This window comes from Nelumbo nucifera, chromosome 1, assembly GCF_055504915.1.
Source record: "Nelumbo nucifera cultivar China Antique chromosome 1, China Antique-T2T, whole genome shotgun sequence".
In the NCBI taxonomy this organism is placed as follows: Eukaryota; Viridiplantae; Streptophyta; class Magnoliopsida; order Proteales; family Nelumbonaceae; genus Nelumbo; species Nelumbo nucifera.
In genome coordinates this window covers 156,267,196-156,293,031 of record NC_142649.1, presented here as the reverse complement: position 1 = coordinate 156,293,031, position 25,836 = coordinate 156,267,196, and the positions used below count along the sequence as shown (strand labels likewise).

The window sequence follows — 25,836 nt, the reverse complement described above, 5'->3', positions numbered from 1 at the left end:
TAGTGAGTAAAAGTTGTATTATTTTCGGTATTACATAGTAAACATTACAGGGGAATCAGGGGTAGGGCAGAGAAGGGCGTACATGAGACATACTGATCGTACTATGGAGAGCCTGCAGTTCAGTGGGTTTGATCCCACACCCCCTATTCGAAAGGGTGCAAGTGACCCTAGACAACTGGGTCATCAGTGGGTAAAAGTTGTATTTAAGGGTTTTAAGTTTGTGTATATAAAGTTTGTGATCCCTCCAAGAATTTTCTTGAAAACATTACCACCAAGCAGCTGCCCTGCTAATGTGGAAAAGACCTATTCTTAATCATAAATGGTAAGTAGGGAAAATCAAACCATCTTTTTACTGATGTAAGCAACATAGGTGAGTGATTGGCATTGTCCTCCTTTACTAATTCAAAGAAAGCTACCGTTTCCAATCAAAAAAAAACAATGTATAACTTACATTTTTTATGAGCAACTTACCTTCAACATCTGACAAATTAAAAATCAACTTAATGGCAGAAACTGAATATGGATTGATTAATATTAGGTGAAATATTAATTATTGATTAATATAAGATCAAATGACTTGCAACAATTGGAAAAATGATTGATAAAATAACTGGAAACAAGACCAGCTTATCAAACTTTCTTTTGCTAAGTAGGGAAAATCAAACCATCTTTTTACTGATGTAAGCTTCATATGTTATACATTACATTTTTCATAAGCAACTTATCTCCAACCTATTGACAAATTAAAAATCAACTTAACAGCAGAAGCTGAAATTGGATTGATTTATATAAGGTAAAACATTTTACCATTTAACTATTAATTATTTAATCTACAAAAAAGGCAAACAAATAAGTCATTCAATTCAGCCACTTTGCAGTAATCTATAGCCCCTCAAAAAGGAAAAATAGTCAAACTTTTTTTATCATTGATTAATAAGATTCATTAAATCAAAACCAAAAAAATGCAACACAAGAAGAGGCACAAGATGCTACCTCCCCTTTAAGAAAGGGAGATGGAGGATCCCGTCAACCCTTTTGCTGATTACACAAAACAAAGAAAAATAGTCAAGCTTTAATGTTGTTTCCTTTCACTGTGGTAGAGTAGAGAGCTTTGAAGCATCATACAGTTTTTTATCTTGATTTACATCATTTTTCTATCCATAATATTTATGATAAATCACATATCGCAAATATATATATAATATAATATATTATATTATATATAATATATATAATACATATATGTGGATAAATCCTCTTTGAACTTAACAACTATACTTATTTGCTTTAACTATGAAAAAATCACCCATACCTTTCAACCCCTAACAATCTGTTCATGTGAAAGATTCTTGGTTTGTTTACAATTCTTCACTAAAAAAACGGATTAGCAAAGAGGCCTCTCTTCCACTTATATTTTATACTTGCCATTCTTATTCAACTTATTATAAAATTTCTGCTACAAACTACCCATAAATTCATCAGCACAAAGATACCATACTTTTCAGTACATGTTAATCCATCCAAACACGTACATACATAAATATGGTTTTGACTAACACTCTATGTCTGTATATCAATATCATAACATGACAAATCCTGACACCCATAACCATAAATTAAATGAAAAATTAACATTTATTCATTAAAATAACAGTTAAATCCTTCAAATAATTCCCAAAGAAATATAACCTGACCTTTTCATCCATCTTCTCTTCCAATGAACACTTGCAATTTTCACATACAATGACTTTCAAGAGCGGATGGCGGCGCACTTCATCAGGTTTGACAACTTTAGTGCATACAGTGCAATGAAAATTGTCAGATTCTTCCATCACATTTTGACTCTGAAGAGGAAGAGACTTGGAATCAACAATATCAACTTCTTCTGTAGACAGCAACTTGGATTCTGTATCCAAGTTTTGTCCATTACAAACATGAGAAGCAGATATATCATCCACCACACCACCCTCATCATCACTGTCAATAATAACAGTACGAGTCTTTTTGTTCTCATTGTCTGGATCCTCTCCATCACGTGCACGCTTGGATCCTCTGGGTTCAGCTAAATCAGCTGAAGAAGATTCAACAAGCACTGAAGAAGTACCACTCTCCATTGGCCTTTCTTTCTCAAGCTCCATAGAAATTTCAAGTTTGTCGAGTACTTCGAACCCCGAAGGATGAAAAGCTTCACTATTGTTAGCCCGTGAAACTCCTTCACCAACCCCACATGCAACATCACCTGAATCTAAGTGAGAATATCCATTTGAAGGTTTTGAGCTGATAGCATTGCTTTCATGCATCTGATCAACCGAGCAAACCTCTTTCTGAATTACCTCCTGGTTCACATGGGCAGAAAACATCAGGATATCATGCTGAACACTACAAAATGATAAACAAACACATATCTTTCAAACTCTGACATTCTTATTCATACACTCACAAAAACTTTCTTGCAGCAACGCCATATTAAGACCTCTACTAAACTCCATGTTTCAATTGTACAATGGAATATAAATGACCGAAAATACCATAAGCATAGCTATAGATTTACATCATAACAAAAAGAAATTTTAGATGAAAAAAGAAAAAAAATGAACAAAAGTATTAAAAATAACACCTGACCTGTTTACACCTTTTCCTGTGTCTCCTCCTTTTCAAATGAAGTTGAAGTTTTTGTGTAATTATTGCATCATCTTCCTCCTTGACCTGCAAAGAAGAAATAGTATGAAATACAGGATTGATGTTCAGTCCAGGCAGTATCTTATTAACAATGATAGGGAAACTATTAGAAGTTATTAACAGATATAAGTGTCTTCTCTTTATATTATTAATAAAATGGGTGGCAGTCGAGACTAAAACTGATCGATCTCCTCTGTTTTTTCAGCCCACATTTCTTACACCCCTTTCTACCTTCTTACTGTCCACAATAGTTTCAGACCTATTTCTCTCTTATTTTCTATTATCATTGATATGTTTAAGGCTGTTCACAGAAACTAATCATAGAACATAAAGAACTTGATTCCACATTGCAATTTCGTACGGGATCTAGGATGCATCATAAATTTAACCAAATTTCAGTGAAAAGAAAAAAAAAACAAGACAAAATAAATAAAAGTTGTCATGTGTTTGTTCCACCAGCTGTGGAGTGTTGAAATAATTTAGTTATTTGTGTTAGGGTCTGTTTGGCTAGTTAAAGTGTTTTTTTATTTTCTGTTATTTCTGTTATTGTACTCACTTACAGCAAGGGCAAAAGAGTATTTTCCCTTCTTATTTCTGCTGCCCTATATAATATAATAGAAGCTGGCGCCGCCAGCACTGTTCCATTGCTCCAAACCTTTTCTTCTTCCTTTCTTCTTCTTTTCTCTCTTCTTCCCCTCTCTTCTCTACTTCCTCATATTTCAATCGGATTTATTGCCAAGAAGATATCAGAGCAAGGTTGTTGAATCTGGGCGACCAAGTTTTTCTCTTCAAGTTGCTGAATCAAGGCAGAACAGAGGACTGAATCTGGGCTGATCAAATCAGATCTGCAACTGGTACAACCCTAAAGTTTTTTTTCTTCTTTAATTTCTTTCCTTGGTCGTGTACCAAGTGGAGAACAAATGAATCCAAACCACTGAATGTCCGCGGACTTTTGTGAGGGTTATACCTTTTTTTATTTGTTGGACCGTGTGATCCTGTACCTGTGAAAAGGAGATTGTAGGTCATAGATGACCTGTTTTCTTTGCTCGCTAGTCTGATTTCATGCGTATAAGGATCTCTCTTATTGATTAATGCTATGGTGGAACTTACTGGAAAACCAGTAGGCTGGGACTGTTCTTCATGCAGATCTGAAAATCAGTCTCGTCATAGTTCTTCTTTGGAAATTGGTGCTGTTTTTTGTTTGTGGAGCTTTTGTCGATATAAGGAGGGACCCTAAGTTGAGAGTTTAGATCCAAAAACTTTGTGTTTACCATGTCGTCTGAGAATTCTGCTACTTCTGAGATTTCAGGGAGCCACAATGGAGTGAGTGGGAGAATGGATATGAATTTCCCCATGGTTGTTATTCCCTTTGATGGTCTGAACTACCTTGAGTGGTCTGGGGGAATAAAACTCTACATCACTGCTAGGGGGAAAATAGGATACATCAATGGGAGAGTGAAGGGACCAAATAACGGAAGTGCTCAATATGATAGGTGGAACCAAGAGAATAGTATGGTGATGTCATGGCTCTTGGTTTCCATGCTGCCACAGGTAAGGAAGACTTTTATGTGGGCTAAAACTGCTTCTGAGATATGGGAACAAGCAAAGTCCACCTATTCAGAGCAGAGACACTATGCCAAGATATACCAACTGCAAGCTGAATCCTCTACTTGCAAACAGGGGGAGAGGAGTCTCTCGATGTACTATTCTAATTTGACATGGATATGGAAAGAACTTCATCACTACCAGAATGTGAATTGGAAGTCTGATGAAGATGCAAAGGCGTATAAGTCACTTGTATCTCAGCAACGGGTCTTTGCCTTCCTTCTAGGGCTGAATCCTTCATATGAGTCCATCAGAGTGCAGATCTTGGGAAGTAAAGACTTGTCATCAGTTCAGAAGGTGTATGCCTTAGTGCAGTCAGTAGAAATCACTGATTGTAGATTTAGTTGAATTTCTTGTGAAAGGAAAAGGGGAGGAAGATAAAGATTTCAGTAGTAGAGAAGAAAGAGAGGGAGAAAAGAGTAGGAAGTCAACCAGGATTCTTGAATTAACCCTAGCCACCAACCCCTCATTATATTTATACTTAACTTAAAGGATGACATATTACAAGGATGCCCTTAGTAGGGCGGCTACTAATGTAGCTGAACAGTCACAACTTAAAAACATAAACTAATGGGCCTAAAGCCCAACAACTTCCTAACTAAATAGCTTAAAATAAGAATAAAAAACAACTAGACCCAACTCAACACTCCCCCTCAAGTTGGGAGTAAATGTCACACATTCCCAACTTGCGCAGATCATGCTCCAGCTTGTTCTTTGCAACACCTTTTGTGAGAACATCCACGAGATGCAGATCAGAAGCAATGTATGGAAGACAAACTTCTCCAAAAATTACTTTCTCTGATAAAATGTCTATCCACTTCAATGTGCTTAGTTCGGTCATGCTAGACCGGGTTATGGGCAATGTTAATTGTTGCCTGGTTATCACAGTATAACATCATAGGTTCTTCTGCCTGTACACCAATTTCTTCTCATAGGAAACGGATCCAGAGAAGTTCTGAAACTCCATGTGCCATGGCCCTGTATTCAACTTCAGCACTTGATCTTGCCAACACTGTTTGTTTCTTACTCTTCCACGAGACAAGATTACCCCCAACAAGGGTGCACACTCCTGAAGTTGATCTCCTTTCATCAAGGCATCCTACCCAATCTGCATCTGTATAAGCCTCTAGTTTCAACTGTCCATGATCAGTAAACAATATGCCTCTACCAGGGTGTCCCTTCAGATAAGCAAGAATCCTATCAACTGCCTCCCAATGTTGGACTCGTGGAGCATGCATGTATTGACTTACCACACTTACTGCATAGGAAATGCTTGGTCTTGTCATACACAAGTATAGCATCCGACCCACAAGTCTCTGATATCTCCCAATGTCCTTTACTAGTTCACCTTCTGATGCATTGATTCTATGATTCTGATCAATAGGGGTACTGATTGCCTTCGTTACAAACTTCCCTATCTCTTGAAGAAGATCCAAGACATACTTCCTTTGAGAGATAAAAATTCCATGTTTTGATCTTGCAACTCCAATGCCTAGAAAGTATCTCAGTTCTCCAAGATCCTTAATTTCAAATTCTTTATGTAGATTCCTTTTCAAACAATCAATCTCACTTAGGTCATTCCCCGTAACAACAATATCATCCACATAAACAATTAGGACTGACACCAAAGATCCCCTTCGCTTCACAAACAAGGTATGATCGGATTGAGTCTAAGTGTATCCAAAAGCAATCAAGGCCTTTCTGAATCTGTCAAACCATGCTCTAGGAGATTGTTTCAAGCCATAAAGTGACTTCTTAAGCATGCATACCTTTCCCTTTTCAATATCACTGTAAAAGCCAACAAGAAGATTCATATGCACTTCCTCTTGCAGATCCCCATTTAGGAAAGCATTCTTCACATCAAGTTGAAACAAGGGCCAAGAGTATGAGGCAGCAAGAGAAAGAAGTATCCGAACAGAGGTCATCTTTGCAACCGGTGCAAAGGTCTCTAAGTAATCAGCACCATAGGTCTGTGTATACCCTTTTGCAACAAGTCTTGCCTTGTACCTTTCTATACTTCCATATCTGCCTTATATTTTACCGTGTAAACCCATCTACATCCAACTGTCTCCTTGCCTTCTGGTAGATCCACAATGTCCCATGTCTGATTCTTAATCAAAACTGCCATCTCTTCCTGCATAGTTGTCTCCCACTCAGATTTGGAGAGAACCTCACTAACACCCTTGGGTATAGACACTGAGTCATGGAAAGAAAGAAAAATACGGTAGGAAGGAGAAAGTCCACTGTAGGATAAATACTGTGAAATACAATGAGCAGTACACTTTCTCTTCCCTTTTCTAAGAGCAATAGGAAGATCAAGGTTATCTGTAACAGGGTTAGTAGAATCAATGGGAACTGAAACAGTAACGGGACCAAGAGGAATACCTGAATCCATGTTAGTCGAATCTAGAGTCTCCAAGGAATCGACAGGAAGTGATGTGAGTTCTGTTGTAGTGGAATCAACCTCCTTGTGAAGTCTCTGTCGTAAGTAATGCTGCGAAGCAGGATGCAAAGGAGGTGGTAAGGTAGGTGACACAGGATGGTCAAGCACAGGAGTAGACACAGGATGGTCAAGCACAGGAGTAGACACAAGGACTGTAACTGGGAGAGGAATAGACTGTTGACTCACTTCCCCAAAACACTCCCCCTGAGAAGGATTCTTTGAAAAGAAGTATGTGGATTCAAAAAAAGTGATATCCATGGTAACATATCGGGTCCCAGAGATTAGATCATAGCAGCAGTACTCTTTCTAATTTTCTGCATATCCAAGGAAGACACACTTCTTTGCCTTGGGATCAAGCTTTGAGCAGTAAGGACCAAGGACATGTGCAAAGCAGACACACCCAAACACCTTGAGAAGAAATCATCTCCCCCTCGGGAAAAAGGAGACTGAATGGGGTGTTGAATCAAGTATACGAGAGGGGACCCTGTTAATCAAATATACTGCTGTGAGAATTGCATCACCCCAAAACCGAACCGGAACTGTAGATGTGCTCATCATGCTTCTTGCAATCTCAACAATGTGTCTGTTCTTCCTTTCTGTGCCATTCCCTAGCATTGTCTGATCTGAACACCTTTATTCTTGTTCCAAACTATGTTAGAACCATTTAATGAAATTGCATCACCAATGATGGTACTTCATCACGGGATCTCATCAGGTAAATCCAAGAGTATCGTGAGAAATCATCCACAAATAAGAGAAAATATTGATAGCCTCCCATAGAAGGAACATGATAAGGTCCCCACACATCCGAATGTATAACATCAAAAGAAGAAAAACACCTTTTATTACTAGGTTTAAATGAATATCTACAATGCTTTCCAAGTTGACAACCTTCACACTCCAGACTTGACAAACTAACAAACTCAAAAAGTTTTGGAAACAAAAGACTCAAAGAAGAAAAAGGTAAATAGTCCAAACGATTATGCCAAAGCATAATTTGACCCACAGACCCTGATTCACTATTCCTACTGACATGATGACTCTGATGAGGAGGAAGAACATCCAGGAGGTAGATCCCATTCACTTCACGACCACTCCCAATCGTCCTCTTTGAATCCAGATCCTGCAAAATACAATGACCAGGAAAAAAAATTACTGAGCAGTTCAGGTTCTTAATCAAACTACTAACAGATAACAAACTAGTGCTCAATCTAGGAACAAGAAGGACTGAGGGTAGAGAAATAGAATCACTAATCTTGACAGATCCCTTCCCAACAATAGGAACATGGGATCCATCAGCTATGGAGACCCTATCTCAGCCAGAACAGAGCTGGTAAGAAGAAAAAAAAGTAGAGCTATGGGTCATGTGCTCTGAGGCTCCAGAATCTATAACCAAGGAGGTCCCTCCTTACCTGAAGTAGAAACATAATTTGCAGTGACGTGTGAACTACCTGTGTGAGCAAAGGTAGTAGAGTGGACCCACCAGTGCCACTTGTACCTTGTTGTCCGCTTGCTGCTGAAAAGAGAGGGAGAAAAGAGTAGGAAGTCAACCAGGATTCTTGAATTATCCCTAGCTGCCAACCCCTCATTACATTTATACTTAACTTAAAGGATGAGATATTACAAGGATGCCCTTAGTAGGGCAGCTACTAATGTAGTTGAACAGTCACAACTTAAAAACATAAACTAATGGGCTTAAAGCCCAACAACTTCCTAACTAAATAGCTTAAAATAAGAATAAAAAACAACTAGGCCCAACTCAACACAGTCAGAAGAGAGTAGAAGAAGTGTGATGAATTGTGTAAAGGGGGAGTCAGTTGCCCTAACTATCCGCGGAAATTCAGATACAAATGTCGGAGGTGCTTTTAAAAAAGGTGACTCTCAGAAGAGAACAGATGATAAGAGTAAACCTTGGTGCACTCACTGCCAGAAGACAAGACACACTAGAGATACATGTTGGGATCTCCATGGAAAACCTAAATGGGCACAAGATTTGGGTAAGAAGTCAACACCTGATCAGGGCAAGAAACCAAGTCAACAGAATCAGAAAAAGTATAACTCAGCTAATATGGCGTCTCCGGAGACTAGTCAATTGGTAACTCAGGAGAGGCATCCCAGTTCTAACCCTACGGAAGAAATTATCAACTCCTTTCGTGACCATTTGGAATTGTATGGTAGGACTCTCCGCCAAATGGATTTTAGTCCTACTCCCTCTACCTCTTTCGCGTCTACATCAGGTAACGCTGCCACTGCCTTCCATGTGTCATCTCATACCACTGATTCTCCTTGGGTTATTGACTCCGGAGCCTCAAACCACATGACCGGTAAGTCAAATATATTTCAGACATATAACCTTCTCTCTAGGAGAGATAAGGTGAGACTAGCTGATGGTTCTTTCTCTACCATAGCTGGCCAAGGTACCACACCTCTCCCACTCGGCCTTACCCTTTCCAATGTACTACAGTTCCGAAATTACCTATAAATTTGTTGTCCATTAGTAGTATAAATCACTCTTTGAACTGTTCAGTCACTTTTTTTCCGTCTTCATGTGTGTTTCAGGATTTACCCTCGGGAAAGACGATTGGTAGAGGAAGCATGGTGAATGGTCTCTACGTGTTGGAAAATAAAGCTGGTCTTGTGGCTACAAAGTCCATGAGTTTGTCCGGTGAGAGTCAAGCCTATTAATGGCATAGTCGTCTTAGTCATCTTTCTTTTGAGTCATTAAAAGTTATGTTCCCAAAGTTGTTTGAGTCCTTGTCAGTGAGGCAGTTACAGTGTCACACATGTCAATTGAGTAAACATTGTAGAAGTTCTTTACCTTTGAGAAATAAAAGATCTGAATTTCCATTTCATATTGTTTATTCTGATGTTTGGGGCCATGTTACTCTACCCACTGAGGATGGTTATAAGTACTTCATTACCTTGCTTGATGATTACTCTAGATACACTTGGGTTTACCCTATGCGAACTAGAGATGAAGTGCCAAAAATTGTGAAAGACTTTCAACGCATGGTGTTCACTCAGTTCCAAACTGAAATCCATATCTTCTAGTCGGACAATGCGAAGGAATACTTCCATAATGATCTCACGGAGTTTTTTGCTTCAAGTGGGTCACTTCAACGAAGCTCTTGTGCCAGGACACCCCGACAAAACGGTGTTGCTGAACAAAAGAACCGTCACCTTCTCGAAGTAGCTCGGGGCTATTAATTCATATGAATGTGCCAAAACGTTTTTGGATGGATGCAGTTTTGTGTGCTACATACATCATCAACCATATGCCATCTTAGTTACTAGAGTATAAGGCCCCACATCAGCTTTTGTTTCCTACAGCTCCATTGTCCACCATTCTGATGCATGTTTTTAGGTGTCGTTACTTTGTCCATAACTTGTCCCCTACTCGAGGTAGGCTTGATCCTTGGGCTATTCCTTGTGTTTTCTTTGGTTACCCTTTATCTCAAAAGGGGTATCGTTGCTATGATCCTACCTCTTGCAAGTACTATGTCTCCATTGATGTATCCTTCTTTGAGAATCAACCTTTCTTCTCGGTTTCTCCTCAGAGGGAGAGTAGGGTTGAGGAGAAACAGGCGGCTCAAACTCAACTACCTCCTTTACCCGATCCTCCTCCATTTTGTGTCTTTCATCATCGCAATAAAAGCCAGCAGAGTTCAAGAGCCGTGGAACCTAACACTATGCAACCAACATCATCGGAATCGCCAAAGGCAAATCCATCTCATCAGCCAGATAGACTTGCTCCTATTGATATGCCTATTCCTCTCAATGTTGATTCCCTCGTCATCAATGATCTTGATGTTCCTATTGCTAAGAGAAAGGGTATTAGATCTTGTACCACTAATCGTCCTATCTCTAATTTTGTGTCATATGATTACATCTCACCTTCATTTCGTGCATTCCTCTCTTTTGTGGACAATGTCCCTGTTCCTAAGAATGTGGTAGAAGCTTTATCTAAACCTGAATGGACAGATGCAATGCAAGAAGAAATTGATGCATTACACAAAAATGGCACTTGGGAGTTGGTGGATCTTCCTGAAGGGAAGGAACCAGTAGGTTGCAAGTGGGTGTTCACAGTGAAACACAAGGCTGATAGAACTGTTGAAAAGTACAAGGCTAGACTAGTAGCAAGAGGTTTTACACAGATATATGGAGTGGACTATGCAGAGATTTTTGCTCCAGTAGCCAAGATGAATTCTATCAAGATTCTTTTTTCATTAGCAGCAAATCTTGACTGGGAACTTCACCGATTGGACATCAAAAATGCTTTCTTGAATGGTGACTTGGAAGAGGAAGTGTACATGACCCAACCTCTAGGTTTTTGTGCCAAAGGCAGTGAACAAAAGGTGTGCAGGTTAAAAAAATCTTTATATGGATTGAAACAATCACCACGGGCTTGGTTTAGTAAGTTCCACTTAGCAATTCAACAGATGGGGTTCAAACAATGCCAGTCAGATCACACTCTGTGTGAAAAAAGGTGAAGGGAAAATTGCAACTCTAATTGTGTATGTGGAGGACATAATGATCACAGGAGATTGGGAGGCTGAAATACGGAGACTAAAAAAATTCTTAGCCACTCAATTTGAGGTGAAAGATTTAGGCCCCTTACGTTATTTCCTTGGAATTGAAGTTGCCCGCTCTCACAAGGGCATCTTTATTTCCCAACGGAAATATGTACTAGATCTACTAGAAGATACAGGCAAGTTGGGGGTAAAACCAATTGAATCTAATCATCAGCTGGGAAACAATCGAGGAGAGTTTTTGAAAGATGTGAAGAAGTTCCAGAGACTCGTAAGAAGACTCTTGTATTTGTCTATGCCAGGCCTAATGTTGCTTATGCAGTGGGTGTCCTTAATCAGTTCATGCACAATCCTAGGATAACTCACTTTGAAACTGTAGAGAGGATCCTTAGATACCTCAAGAAGTTTCCCGGAGCTAGTTTGTTGTTCCAGAAACATGGACACTTAAAGGTGGAAGTATATACTGATGTTGATTGGGCAGGAGCAGTTGATGACCGAAAGTCTACTGTCGACAAGATATGATTTGCGGCAAATTAAGGAAGATATGATTTGCTGCAAATTTAGAAAGATTTGATTGATTACAGATTTGAATAAATTTAGGAAAGATTATATTTGAATAAAATTAGGAAAGTCATATCCTAGGATTAAGGGAAAGATTTAATCAATCCCTAATTGAGAGAGATTCTAGGAGTTTGTCTCTCCTATCTTTTCTTATTTAAGTTGTATGCTCAACATGTTTTATCAACACATTATCAATACAGAAGTATTTCTTTTCCTCTCCCTCTTCATTTCTTCTTCTCTTCCTCTTTATTTTTCCACATGGTATCAGAACTTTAGGGTGTGACATCTTTGGATGCTACCAGTGGTGTGACATCTTTGGATGCTACCAGTGGTGTGACATCTTTGGAGGGAGGTATTCAGTCAGCGGCCATCTCTCTCTAAGAATTCTCTTCAGATTACCATTCACAAATTGAATGGAAGAATTATCTTGAGTGGTCTCAGTCCGTGCGGTTGGTGATCGACGGCAAAGGGAAACTCGGCTATTTGAATGGCGAAGTAAAACAGCCAGCCACTAGTGATCCAAAGTATAGGCAGTGGCATTCTGAAAATTCTATGGTTACCGTCTGGCTGATCAACTCTATGGAGCCTGTGGTTGGAAAACCATTCATGTTCCGGTCGACTGCTCGTGATGTGTGGGAAGCTATTAGGGAAACCTATTCAGATTTGGACAATCATTCACAATTGTTCGAACTGAATACCCGAATGTGGAAGATGCAGCAAAGTAAGCGTGACATAACTGCTTATTAGAATGAGATGATGGCTGTTTGGCAGGAGCTGGATTTATTTGAAGAAGAATGGGAAAGTCCAAGTGACAGTGCTCGGTACAAAAAGAAGATAGAAAGAGGTCGGGTTTTTGTCTTCTTGACTGGTTTGAATAAAGAACTCGATGAGGTTCGGGGACGTATGTTAGGGCAAAAGCCCTTGCCTACTATAAGAGAAGTTTTTTCAGAAGTGCGTAGAGAAGAAGCACGGCGGCAAGTGATGTTGAAGAATGTTAGTGAAACAAAAACTGAGAATGAAGAGTCTGCTCTTGTGGCCCAAGGGGCAGACGTAGACAGAGATAAACAAGGAGGAAAGCAAAGACCTTGGTGTGATCATTGTAAAAAGCCATGGCATACTGGGGAAACCTGCTGGAAGTTGCACAGGAAACCAGCAGGTTGGAAGAAAAAATCAGACAGTGACAACAAGTCAGGGGGGGATGTCCGTGCACTTCAAGTAAGCAATTCAATTCCAGGGCAGCAATCATCCTCGGAGTCTCTTCCTTTCACAAAAGAACAAATAGAGCACTTATATAAAATGTTTCAATCTCAATCATTAAGAAACTCTAACCCATCCTACTCTCTAGCCCAATCAGGTAATTTTTTCACTGTAGCCATTGCTTGTACCAAATCTAATGGCTCCTGAATATTAGATTCAAGTGCCACTGATCATATGACTGGCACTTCACAATTCTTCTCCTCATATACACCCTGTGCACAGAATCAAAAGGTTAAAATTGCAGATGGTTCCTTTGCTACTGTTGTTGGGAAAGGAACTGTGTCTATTTCTCCTCTAAATCTTAAAGATGTTCTACATGTTCCTAACCTATAATACAATCTCTTATCTGTCAGCAAAGTAACCCTTGATCATAATTGTCGGGTTAATTTTTGGTCTTCTTGTTGTGAATTTCAGGATTTAACCTCGGGGAAGATGATTGGGGGTGCTAAACTGGATGGTGGCCTCTACCTCTTTAATAAAGGATCAACCTTTGGAAAGCAAGACCGACAGACTTGTTTCAACTCTATCTCGGTTTATAGTGGCAGTGAAGTTTTGTTATGGCATGATCAGTTAGGACATCCTAGCTTTCAATATTTAAAGCATCTATTTCCTAAGTTATTCATGAATAAAAATCATTCGTGTTTTAAGTGTGAATCTTGTGAATTAGCAAAACATCATCGTGCTGTCTTTCTGTACCAACCATATAAAAAATCAAAACCATTTACCATGATTCACAGTGATGTTTGGGGTCCTTCTAGAGTAACAACTCTTTCTGGAAAGCATTGGTTCATTACTTTTATTGATGATCATACTAGGGTCACTTGGGTTTTCCTTTTAAAAGAGAAATCAGATGTTGAAACTGTGTTTAAAACTTTCTATAACATGGTTCAAACACAATTTCAGACTCGAATTAAAATTTTTCGAAGTGATAATGGAAAGGAATTTTTTAACAGTGTTAGGGAATTTTTTTGCTGAGAAAGGAATTGTACACCAAAGTTCGTGTAATAATACACCTCAACAAAATGGGGTAGCTGAAAGGAAAAACAAACATCTCCTTGAAGTTGCTAGAGCCCTAAGTTTTCAAACTAAGGTTCCTAAGTATCTTTGGGGAGAAGCCGTTTTAACAGCCACTTATTTGATTAACAGACTGCCTACACGAATTTTGGATTTTAAAACACCCATACAGGTTTTCACTGAATGTTTTCCAAACTCTCGACTAATGACAAACATTCCCTTCAAAATTTTTGGAAGTATGGCCTTTGTTCATAACCATGATCCTAAACGTTCAAAACTTGATCCAAAAGCACATAAATGTATTTTTGTAGGCTATCCCACTAATCAGAGAGGTTACAAATGCTTTGATCCAGTTTTGAAAAGGATGTTTGTGACTATGGATGTCACATTCTTTGAAGGAACCTCCTACTATAGACACTCCCATCTTCAGGGGGAGAGCAACACTAGTGAAGAAGGTCTTTTAGTTGGTTCTAATTTAATGTTTGAATTTGTCCATAATGATGTTCCTCACAACCAATCACCAAAAGAAAGCAAGGCAGAAAATACAAAATCAGTGGAAACAAATGAACTAAATATTGAAAATGAGCAACCTTCGGTGACGCCGTCTCAAAATAAAAAAGCTGAAACAATAGAGATATGTGCGAAACAGTATGAAGGCCTTGTATATTCAAGGGAGCATCTAGCACTGAAAAGGAGAGGCACTATTCTGCAGCATCAACAAGAATCCGATCTGAGGGTGGATCATGAAATTCATGATAATTCTCCAAAAATACCTGAAAATATTCCTCCAGGTAATTCTAATTCTTCCAGTCAGCTTGATCTTCTCATTGCTCTTAGGAAAGGTGTTAGGTCTTGTACAAAACATCCTCTATCAAATTTTGTATCTTACAAAAATATTTCACCTTCATATTGTGCCTTTATTTCACAAGTGTCTAGTGTTTCCATTCCTAACAGTATCCAGGAGGCTCTAAATTTTCCTGAGTAGAAAGAAGCTGTTTTTGAGGAGATGAGCGCTTTGGAAAAGAATGCTACTTGGGAGAAAGTGGATCTGCATGATTGAAAGACAGTTGTTGGTTGTAAATGGGTGTTCACTCTGAGGTACAACTCAGATGGATCCTTGGAGAGAGATATAAGGCTCGCCTAGTAGCTAAAGGCTTTACTCAGACGTATGGAGTGGACTACTCTGAAACCTTTTCTCCAATGGCGACACTAAATTCAATTCGAGTACTCTTATCTGTTCCAGCTAACATTGACTGGCCACTGAATCAGCTGGATGTGAAGAACGCCTATTTGAATGGAGACTTGGAAGAAGAAGTATATATGGAGCCTCCACCTGGTTTCACTGAATTTGGAACTAAGGTATGCAAGCTAAAAAAGTCTCTATATGGACTTAAACAGTCTCCCAGAGTGGTTTGAAAGATTCACAAGGTTCGTTAAAAGTCAAGGACAATCTGATCATATTCTTTTCACAAAAAGATCCACCGAAGACAAGGCATCGGTTCTGATTGTCTATGTTGATGACATAATCTTGACTGGAGATGATATTGAAGAGATGAACAGACTAAAGCAGAGCTTAGCCAAGGAATTCGAGATTAAAGACTTAGGCCAGCTAAGGTACTTTCTTGGAACGGAAGTGGCTAGATCAAAGAAGGGCATTGTGGTTTCGAAACGAAAATATATTCTAGACCTCTTAAAAGAAACTAGAATGAGTGGATGCAAACCTTCAGGCACTCCGATAAAAGTTAAGGCTAAACTCAGAGAAGTTAAAGATGGGGTTCCAGTAGATGCAGGTAGATACCAAAGGCTGGTAGGAATATTGATTTACTTGTCACATACACGTCCTGACATTGCCTTCGTTGTGAGCATGGTGAGTCAATTTATGCACTCCCCGTACGAAGAACATCTTGAAGTTGTGTATCGAATTCTTAAGTATCTAAAAGGCACTCTAGGAAAAGGACTCTTCTTCAAGAAAAATGAGAAGAGAGGGGTTGAAGTGTATACAGATGCGGATTGGGCAGGCTCAATCACTGATAGAAGGTCAACTTTGGGGTACTGCACATTTCTTTGGGGCAATTTAGTTACTTGGAGAAGCAAGAAGCAAAGTGTAGTTGCTAGAAGCAGTGCTGAGGCTGAATTCAGATCAATGACTCAAGGAGTGTGTGAGGTTCTTTGGCTAAAGAGGGTGCTAGCGGATCTTAAGAGACCAGTGAGTTTTCCTATGGAACTGTATTGTGATAACAAGGCAGCTATCAGCATTGCTCATAATCCGGTTCTACATGACAGGACTAAACATGTTGAGATTGACAAACACTTTATAAAGGAGAAACTTGAAGAAGGAATAATTTGCACTCCGTTTATACCAACAACTCAGCAAGTTGCAGATGTTTTAACTAAGGGCTTGTTGAGACTGCCATTTGAACTTCAAGTTAGCAAGTTGGGCATGATAGATATATTTGCACCAACTTGAGGGGGAGTGTTGACAAGATATGATTTGCGTCAAATTAAGAAAGATATGATTTGCTGCAAATTTAGAAAGATTTGATTGATTACAGATTTGAATAAATTTAGGAAAGATTATATTTGAATAAAATTAGGAAAGTCATATCCTAGGATTAAGGGAAAGATTTAATCAATCCCTAATTGAGAGAGATTCTAGGAGTTTGTCTCTCCTATCTTTTCTTATTTAAGTTGTATGCTCAACATGTTTTATCAACACATTATCAATACAGAAGTATTTCTTTTCCTCTCCCTCTTCATTTCTTCTTCTCTTCCTCTTTATTTTTCCACATCTACCAGTGGGTATTGTGCCTTTGTACGAGGAAACCTAGTCACATGGAGAAGTAAAAAACAAAGTGTGGTGGCTAGATCTAGTGCTTAAGCAGAATATAGAGTGATGTCTCATGGGGTTGCTGAAATCATGTGGATAAGAAATCTGTTAGGTGAACTGGGTTTTGCAGTGAGCAATCCTATGTCACTCTACTGTGACAATAAAGCTGCCATCAATATTGCTGCTAATCTAGTCCTGCATGATAGGACGAAACACATTGAAGTGGACAAGCATTTTATTAGAGAGATACTTGTAAATGAAGAAGTGTGTACTCCATATGTCAGCTCAGAAGAACAACTTGCAGATATCTTCACAAAGGTCTTCATCATGTGCGGCACAATGATTTGTATGACAAGTTGGGCATGATTGACATCTATGCTCCAACTTGAGGGGGAGTGTTGAAATAATTTAGTTATTTGTGTTAGGGTCTATTTGGCTAGTTAAAGCGTTTTTTATTTTCTGTTATTTCTGTTATTGTACACTTACAGCAGAGGCACAAGAGTCTTTTCCCTTCTTATTTCTAACGCCCTATATAATATAATAGAATCTGGCGCCGCCAGCACTGTTCCATTGCTCCAAACCTTTTCTTCTTTCTTTCTTCTTCTTTTCTCTCTTCTTCCCTTCTCTTCTCTACTTCCTCATATTTCAATCGGATTTATTGCCAAGATGGAGTAAAGCATATAGAATTTAAAAATACACATGCACATTGGACTCCTACCAAGTCTCACCAAAGCATCAACTATTTGACCAACTAGTCAGATGACAGCCATACCAACTGCACGATACACTATGATACCCATGATGTGGTCAACAAGAAAATTCAATTGACGACTAGATGGTTTCAAGCACCAAGTTGAGACTAGGAAACAGGGTGGACTTTTTATTAAAAAGAAAACTAAATCCTACAGTAATTCCTCCCTAGGTTCAATTGCAACCAACAATCATCTTTCACTAGTAATTATCAATAATCTTCATCAATCAAGTATAAATTTCATATCAAAACATAGAAAATCAACATATTCTTGAGAACAAAATCAAGAAAGCAAACAGAGTAACATGTGTGTTGATTTAACTCTAACAAATAAGAAAATAATAAAAAAGAAACTAGTATATACAGTCACAAAATTAATAATGTAGTGTAATAATATCCGTTGTATTTATTATAACCTCGAAAATAAAAATGATAAAAAAAAATTATAATGCCTTGAACAAAAAACTAGGTGTTAAAGTAACTATGGGCACCTCGTCACCTAAGCACCTGCCTGGACGTCGCTTTGGCAATTATGTCATCTAAGACCAATATATCTCAAGTTTTGTGTTTATATCCAGATAGTTGAACTAGTATTTATATGCATCTATTTTGTTCCACGGAAATGGATGTGGTAAATGTTTGTTGTGGCACACAATCCAATGCCACACTCCACTATTAGAAGAGCCCCTCCCTCTCCCCCCCCCCTCCCACCTATTAAACCAGACTTTTTTTTATCAACACCTATTAACCAAGACTTTCATTCTCACTTCTTGTTTTTCACATCTCACTACTCCATTCAAAGGAAGTCTAGAGAAAAAGGGTAACAACAGCCATTAACGAAAGACCACAGCAACAAAGACATTATAGAGAAGGCGAATGAGATCTTCAAGTTATCATGGGGGTAGAATCTTTTTTTTTCATTTTATATCTGTCAAAAAAAGTGTAAGAACAGATGTATAAAGAAGGCCTACATTCAAAACACATTACAGCAGAATACACACTAAACAAGAAAAAAAGAAAGAGAAAAGAAAGAAGAACAAGCAAAATCCCTACACCTGAGGCCTTGGAATTCGTTGAAAACTAGAAACCAATCCATCAAAAAACAGAAAACATCAAAACATAGGCAGACCAAAGGATTTAAGATACTGTCAAAGATACATCCATTAGGCTCCTTCCCAATAGCACGGTAATGGTAAAAGGAACCAAAGCCAAAACAAAACCAACCCTACTCCAAACGAAAACAAAAGCAACAACCATCCATTTCACTTATCAAAAATCCAAAACCAATAAGTCTTGAATAAAATAAGATAATTGCCAAAGTATGATATGACAAGCAGAGTGCCAACCAGATGGTTGATAAGGTCTCCTGCTGGTTGTAGCGGAGACTTGGGATCGAATCCCGCCTGCAACTGGGTTGGGGGGTTATGGGTTGGGGGATGGGCTACCCCCCATTGTGTAGCCCTTCAAAAGATATAAAAAAAAAATGGTATGATACGACAAAAAAGAAATAAATGACTCACTAAATATTTAGCAGAAACACAGGTTGAATATACATTTTGGATCTACACAGCGCAGTACGTATAGGGTAGACCAACCGCAAGCATCTTATCAAGAAATACCAAATACAAGAAAAACTCGACATGTGGGAGACACATTTTATCAGAATCCGCAGTCTCCACATTTTATCAGAATGTGATTGTAAGCTTCCTACAGACTGCATCAGAAAAATCCCATGTTCTGTTGGACTTGATAGAGAACATCATATAGTTTCTGGAGTCACTCTTTGAACTCCTGACTTAAGAGGGGTCTACAGAACAGGGTTCAAAGTGACCCAATCACCCAGCACTGACAAGAAAATGAATGTGGAATCCTTTAAAGCTATTTCTGCTAAACGCACTCCTACTAAACGCTAATATATAAAGTTGGTATTTGGCAATATACTTTTTCCATATCCACTATTATAAATTAAAGTTCTATTTTATCATCTTTTATAAATTTGGAATCCTTTAAAAAAGATTTCTGCGATAGATACTTTTATATACAATATTCAATATATAGCATTAGCTATTTTATTAATTTCTAACAAAACATACCAAAGTTTCAGTGAAATGTCAAAATGTGTCACAAGGCAAAATCAAATTTCCAGAAAATTAAAAGTGTTTCAGTCAAGAACAATCTCCTAACTTCTCATTCATAAATTTTTTGGTGAAACAACAATATATAGAAAATAAGAATATCATGAAATAAACATATATACGATCTATGGATATCTCATTGACAAACCTTCTTGAAGTTTTTCTTTTGTTCTTCGGAAAGATCAAGTTCACGCTCGTTAGCTATAGCATCTGCATAAAAAGGATCACTACAGTTGCCATCAATGTCATCGATCTCCTCCACCTGAAAAAAAAAAAAAAAAAAAAAGATTTTTCTCAAAAGTGCACTCTAAGTGTCAATAGAACTGTCACCAAACATCAAACAAATTCGGTGACAGAAATTTAGCATAAATATATACATACAAAAGGTGTAATCAGCCGATAAAAAAACAAATGATTACAGAATATTTGAGCACCATTCTTGCATATATAGAAAACTGAAAACCTATTGAGAATTTTTAAAAAAAATGCTTAGAATGTCAAGAAGAACTAAAAGATGATCAAACTAAGTGAACGATCAAAATACAGCAAGAAGAGGTAAAATGAACCCAGAAAACATAAGCAGAATTCATTGAGTAAGGACTTTTGTGTGGCTAGAAGGACATGAATCAAACAGTCTAGACCCTTTGGAGTGAATAATGACTGTTTGAGAATTATGAAGGGAATATTTTTATCTTCGCCAGAAGTTCATAACAAAGGAAAAAGAGGAAAATAACCTAATTGGAGTTTTCTCTTTCTCTTCCTCTTTCCATTCCTTCCTTCTACCCCTTTTAATACTTAAGATACACAATTGCATTATCAACAAAACTCTGAATAAGACAAGAGACTAGAATTGTTATGTACAACAAGTTATCAAAACCCTGAACTTGGGGTAAGTTAGCAAGCAGGCCATCCAGGATTGACTCAAGATAAAGCACATATAAGAATGAAATATCTTTAAACCAGTGTTGCATGGACTTTACTAAATGGACATGGATTCTTGAGGAGCACTTCCATATAACACTTTCCTTCTCTCCTTGATTATTTGACATGAATGAACTGCTAAATGCTAATGTACAAAATGAATGTTTTTTCTCATACATGAATCCTGCTCCAACATTCCTTTCTATTCAGTGCCATATCTTCTCCCTCCAGCTATCATATGCTGCCAAATAAAGTAAATAGTTTTCCACTAGTATAAGAAAGCATCAGTTTTGATGTAAGTTGATTCAAAAATATTCTCAAAGATTTGGTGATACTTGTCAAACTCACTCAGTCCCTGGTGGAAAAGGGAAAAGGAAATGGAAAAGAAAGAGAGAAATTTTCAGATGATCAGCAGATGGTCTCTCTTGTGAAACTCAACGTTATACTAGAAAACTTTCAGTTAGCTAACAACAGGCTTATGGAAACCCCACTGTTACGAAGTATATTCATCTCCTTACAATGGGCAGGCCCCCATACCAGATCCCTGATACAATTTCTCTTGCTAATGAACCAGCTCCTGAATTGGCTGCCTGGTCACCCATCAGAACAACCTGTAAGTCTCTCTCCATGTCAGTAAATCCAAGCATTTATATCCAGTTCTCCAATCCACCTAATAAAACCTGCAAGTCAGCCTCCATAGTCAGCCTTTTTATATCCCAAAGCCTTTGCTAGTCTAAATCACTGAATAAATTGGCCACATAAATGGTCAGAAATTGTCACCAGCGATTTCTCAAAATTTCCCCAACCTTTAATTACATCATCAGCACAAATGGATTTTTTTTTTTTGCTAAATGAGAGAATTTTATTAATTCAAATAACGGAAATACAATCAACCTAGGAAGAGGCACAAGATGTTACCTCCCCCCGAGGACTGAATCATATACACTAAACATGCACAAGCCTGAAACACAAATTACAAAGTAGCCCAAAACAAATCTCCCCTTGACACCCCTTGCTTGGCCAGAGAATCAGCCATTGCATTTGCTGATCTTCTGACCCACTGAAACCTGACAGTCATATTTCTTGTCATCCATTTAACTTTCTTTAACAGATCCCTGTAGCCCCAACAAGCTGTATCTGGGCTATTCAGCCAGCCCACTACTACCTTGGAATCCCCTTCTACTAACAAATTGTTCACTCCAATTTGACTAGCCATCTGTATACCTTGTACCGCTGCTAGTAACTCTGCCCTTACAGAATCACCTTCACCCACTGGTCTTGAAAAAAGAGACAACATATTGCTGCCTTTGTCTCTCAGAATCCCACCAATCCTGGATGGCCCTAGGTTACCTTGGGAGCTGCCATCAAAATTCAATTTTACCACTCCAAGGGTTTCCATTCAACTTGTGATTTGTTCTTGGTGGAGACTCTAGAAGCCACTACTTCCCAGTTTCTCCTTAAGTCATCAAAGGAGAAATCTGTCAACAATTGTGAAGATTTCAACCATGAGATTGTCCTTGTCAATATGCATTCCTTGATTTCAGCAAGACTTCTTTCCTTTTCTTGAAATATTCTAGCATTTCTCTCCTCCCATAAAATCCACAAGGTAGCAGCTCTAATACATTTCCACATTAGCTTCCCTCTTTTTGTCAATCTCCCAAGAGCAGCCAGAGTGAATAGCAGCTTTACTTCAGAGGGCAAGTTCCACCTGCACCCAAATAAGGAAACAACCCAATTCCAAATATTGGCAGCAAAGGAGCATGATATCAGCAAATGGTTACAGTCCTCACCCCTCACTTTACACATAAAGCACCAATTTGAGGACAGACACATAAAAGGTTTCTTCTTTTGCAAGTTTCCACAGTATTGATCTTACCATAATAGGCTTTTAAGGGTTGAGTGCTCACCCAAGTATCTTCTCAGAAAAGAATGGAGTTTCCAAAACAAGCATTGTACCTTACAAAACTGAGGAATTTAGGGAGAATGCCAGAGATAGCCTTCCAAGGTGTTGTGAGCAAAGCCCTTCGAGATACCCCCGCATCCCAACCTTATTCAAAATAGCCATGGATACTTTTCACTACTTCATGCCACAACCTCTCCCTCTCCAGGGGCCACCTCCAAAGCCACTTACCTAAAAGAGTCTCATTCTTACTCACCACATTCCCTAAGCCTAGGCCGCCTTCTTTTTTGCTCCGACTCACCACCACCTACCTAATCAAAAAATCTTTTTTCTCTTCTCCAAGTTCCCATAAGAAGTCCCTCATCAGTTTTTCCAACCTCTGCCTCCCTTTCAGGATTTCTAACGACTGACAATAAGTATAAAGGCAAGTTGGCTAAAGTTGCTTCAATCAAAGTAACTCTACCACCCACGGAAATATAGTTTCTCTTCCAAGCTGCAAATCTTTTTTCGAATTTTTCCACCACCGGGTTCCATAACCTACTTTCCTTTGGATTTGCACCTAATGTTAGTCCTAGATAGGATAGAGGCAAGTGCATTCTAACAAGGCTGCTATAGACACCATCTCCTCTATATTCAAATGAACTCCCACAACACAGCTCTTCTCAAAATTTACCTTCAAATTTGAGGCTCTCAAAGTGAATTATTAAATCCTTTAGATTCCTTACCTCCATCAAATCACAACCTTCACAAAAGTTTATTATGTCGTCTGCAAATTGGAGATGGGTTACTGAAACTCTATCTCTACCTATTCTCCACCCTCTTAGAGATCCGGCTCTAGCCGCTTCTGAGAGGAGTCTACTAAAAGCATCAATGACTAAAGTGAAAAGGAAATGTGACATGGGATCACCTTGCCTCAAACCCCTACTAGCTGGGAAAAAAATCAGTAACTACCCTGTTGACTAGGATGGAATAATGGCAATTGGAAAGGCAACCGTTTATCCATTTGCACCATTTATCCCCAAATTCACACTTCCTTAGCACTAGTGATAAGAATCCCCAATCCACCAAGTCATAGACCTTTTCAAGATCTAGTTTACAAACAAAACCTTGACGCCCCGATCTCCTCATCCCCTCCACATATTCATTTGCTATTAGAATCTGATGTACAATTGGTCTCCCCAGAACAAAAGATCCTTGCGCTTGGCTAATAAAGACAAGGAAGCACCTTTTTTTTCCTCAAAGATAAGACCTTTGCCACAATCTTATAAACACTAGTCACCAAACTGATAGGTCTAAAGTCCTTTGGATGCTTGGCCTCTTTCTTCTTGGGAATTAAGGCTAAAAAGTAGCATTAATTCCCCGATTCATCACTAGATTATTCTCAAATTTCTTGAAGACCTCCATTAAATCTTCTTTGACTACATCCTAACAATATTGAAAGAAAGCCATTGTAAACCCATCTAGCCCGAGTGCTTAGATCTATCCATGGAAAAAACAGCTTTTCTAATTTCTACCTCCTCAAAATTCCTTTCCAGCCAGCTTCTACTCTCTTCTGGAAGACTCTGTGAGGTCACACCTTCCAACTCCACACTAGGGCTTAGGGGTCTCCTCAAAATGGATTTGAAATGGTCAACAAAACAATTGGCTATCCTCTCTTGGGTATCATAGACTATTCCATCCACTTCCAGTTTGGACACTAGGTTTTTCCTTCTCCTTCCATTGACTAGGTCATGAAGAACTTTAGTGTTCCCATATCCTTCATTCATCCACTTACAACTAGACTTCTGCCTCTAAGAAATTTCTTCTCTCAAAATGACTTCGTCTAACTCTCTTTTCCAATTCCATCGCCAACCTCTATCCTAAGGGCTTATGGCCATTCGAATTATGTTCCTCTATTAGGGTCAACATAGAGGATTTCATTTCTTCTATTCTCCCAAAATGCTCCCTATTCCAATCCTTCACATGCGCTCTCAATCTTTTTAGTTTTTTGTGAAATCTTACCCCTTTCCACTTCACCCCCCTTAGGTCTTCTCTCCACCATTCCTCAACCTTCTTCACTAAGTCCGAATGAGTCAACCAAATGTTCTCAAACCTAAAGGGTCGAGGTCCTTGCCTAAAAGGCTCTTGTCCTAGGCCAATGGGGCAATGGTCAGATGCGACTCTAGGTAGAGCCCTTGTTATCAAGTCCGCCCACTTATTTTCCCAGCTTTCATTGAAAATGAACCTATCTAATTTAGAGTAGGTTGGTGTCTCCTGAAAGTTGGACCAAGTATAGAGAGTTTGCAGCAATGGGAATTCCTTTAACTTGCAGTTATTAATAAAATCGTTGAATTTCCGTATGCTAGTTGTAATGACCTATTGGGGGTTATTTGATTCATTCGTAAATCGAATTACATTGAAATCTCCCCCCAAGCACCACAGACCATCCCAATGCCCTTGAATCCCATAAAGTTCTTCCCAAAATTCATTCCTTTCTCTGTAATTGCTTGGTCCATACATATTAGTTAGAGCCCAAGTAAATCAATCCTCTACCATCTTGAATTTTAATGACACTAAAAAAATACCTACTAGCTCCTCCAAAACTTCCAGCATATCCTCTCTCCAAAAGGTAGCTATTCCCCCTGAAGCCCCCCAAGAAGGTGCTGAAACCCAACTTATTCCTCTAGATTTCCAGATGCTTCATGCCCATCTTCTATCAATATCAGCTAATTTGGTCTCTTGTAGCATCACTATATCTGGCCTTTCCCTTCTAAGCAGGTCCTTAATCAGCCTTCTTTTCCTAGCACTCCCCAACCCCCTCACATTCTAACTGATGATTTTCATGGAGATAAGAGATTTGGCATCCCCTTCTGAGACCATGCCTCTACTTAGAGGCTTTCCTTCTCTCCCATCTTCCACTAAATTCCAAATTTTCTTCTATATCTGATATCAACCTTTCCACCTCTGATCTTTTCTTCTTCCTTCGGTTATTAATTGTTCCAAATCTGCTTAAGGCTGCTTTTGTTTTATTTTGCCTTTCCGAAATTCCTTGATTTTCCTCCAAAGATTCCTCTATTTGCCTATACTCCTCAAGGAGAGCACAAATACGTCCCCAAATCCTCTCTAATTCCTCCTACATCTTTCCCATAATTGATTCATCCCCTACCTTTTTTCCCACTTTGAACCCCTATTTTTACTGAACCTTCTTGAAACTCATACTTCCCTACCTCTTCAT

At 38.7% G+C, this 25,836-nt stretch overlaps 2 protein-coding genes across 10 annotated transcripts in view; both read right to left on the bottom strand.

The window, feature by feature from the left end:
* ATRX (P-loop containing nucleoside triphosphate hydrolases superfamily protein) overlaps positions 1-25,836 on the bottom strand; it is a 110,164-nt gene that overhangs the window by 59,292 nt on the left and 25,036 nt on the right. For all 9 annotated transcript variants that reach the window (XM_088894850.1, XM_088894851.1, XM_010266557.3 and 6 more), the window contains 3 exons: positions 19,950-20,063; positions 2,623-2,706; positions 1,695-2,336 (listed from right to left, as the gene is read on the bottom strand). In XM_088894850.1, coding sequence (XP_088750976.1) covers positions 1,695-2,336; positions 2,623-2,706; positions 19,950-20,063 — 840 coding nt within the window. The remainder of the gene's footprint in view (positions 1-1,694; positions 2,337-2,622; positions 2,707-19,949; positions 20,064-25,836) is intronic.
* Positions 2,763-8,245, bottom strand: LOC148804030 (uncharacterized). Its single transcript, XM_088894849.1, has 2 exons — positions 8,140-8,245; positions 2,763-7,850 (listed from the first exon to the last, which is right to left on the bottom strand). The coding sequence occupies exon 2, from the start codon at positions 6,983-6,985 to the stop codon at positions 6,296-6,298; it is 690 nt and encodes a 229-aa protein (XP_088750975.1). The 5' UTR covers positions 6,986-7,850; positions 8,140-8,245; the 3' UTR covers positions 2,763-6,295.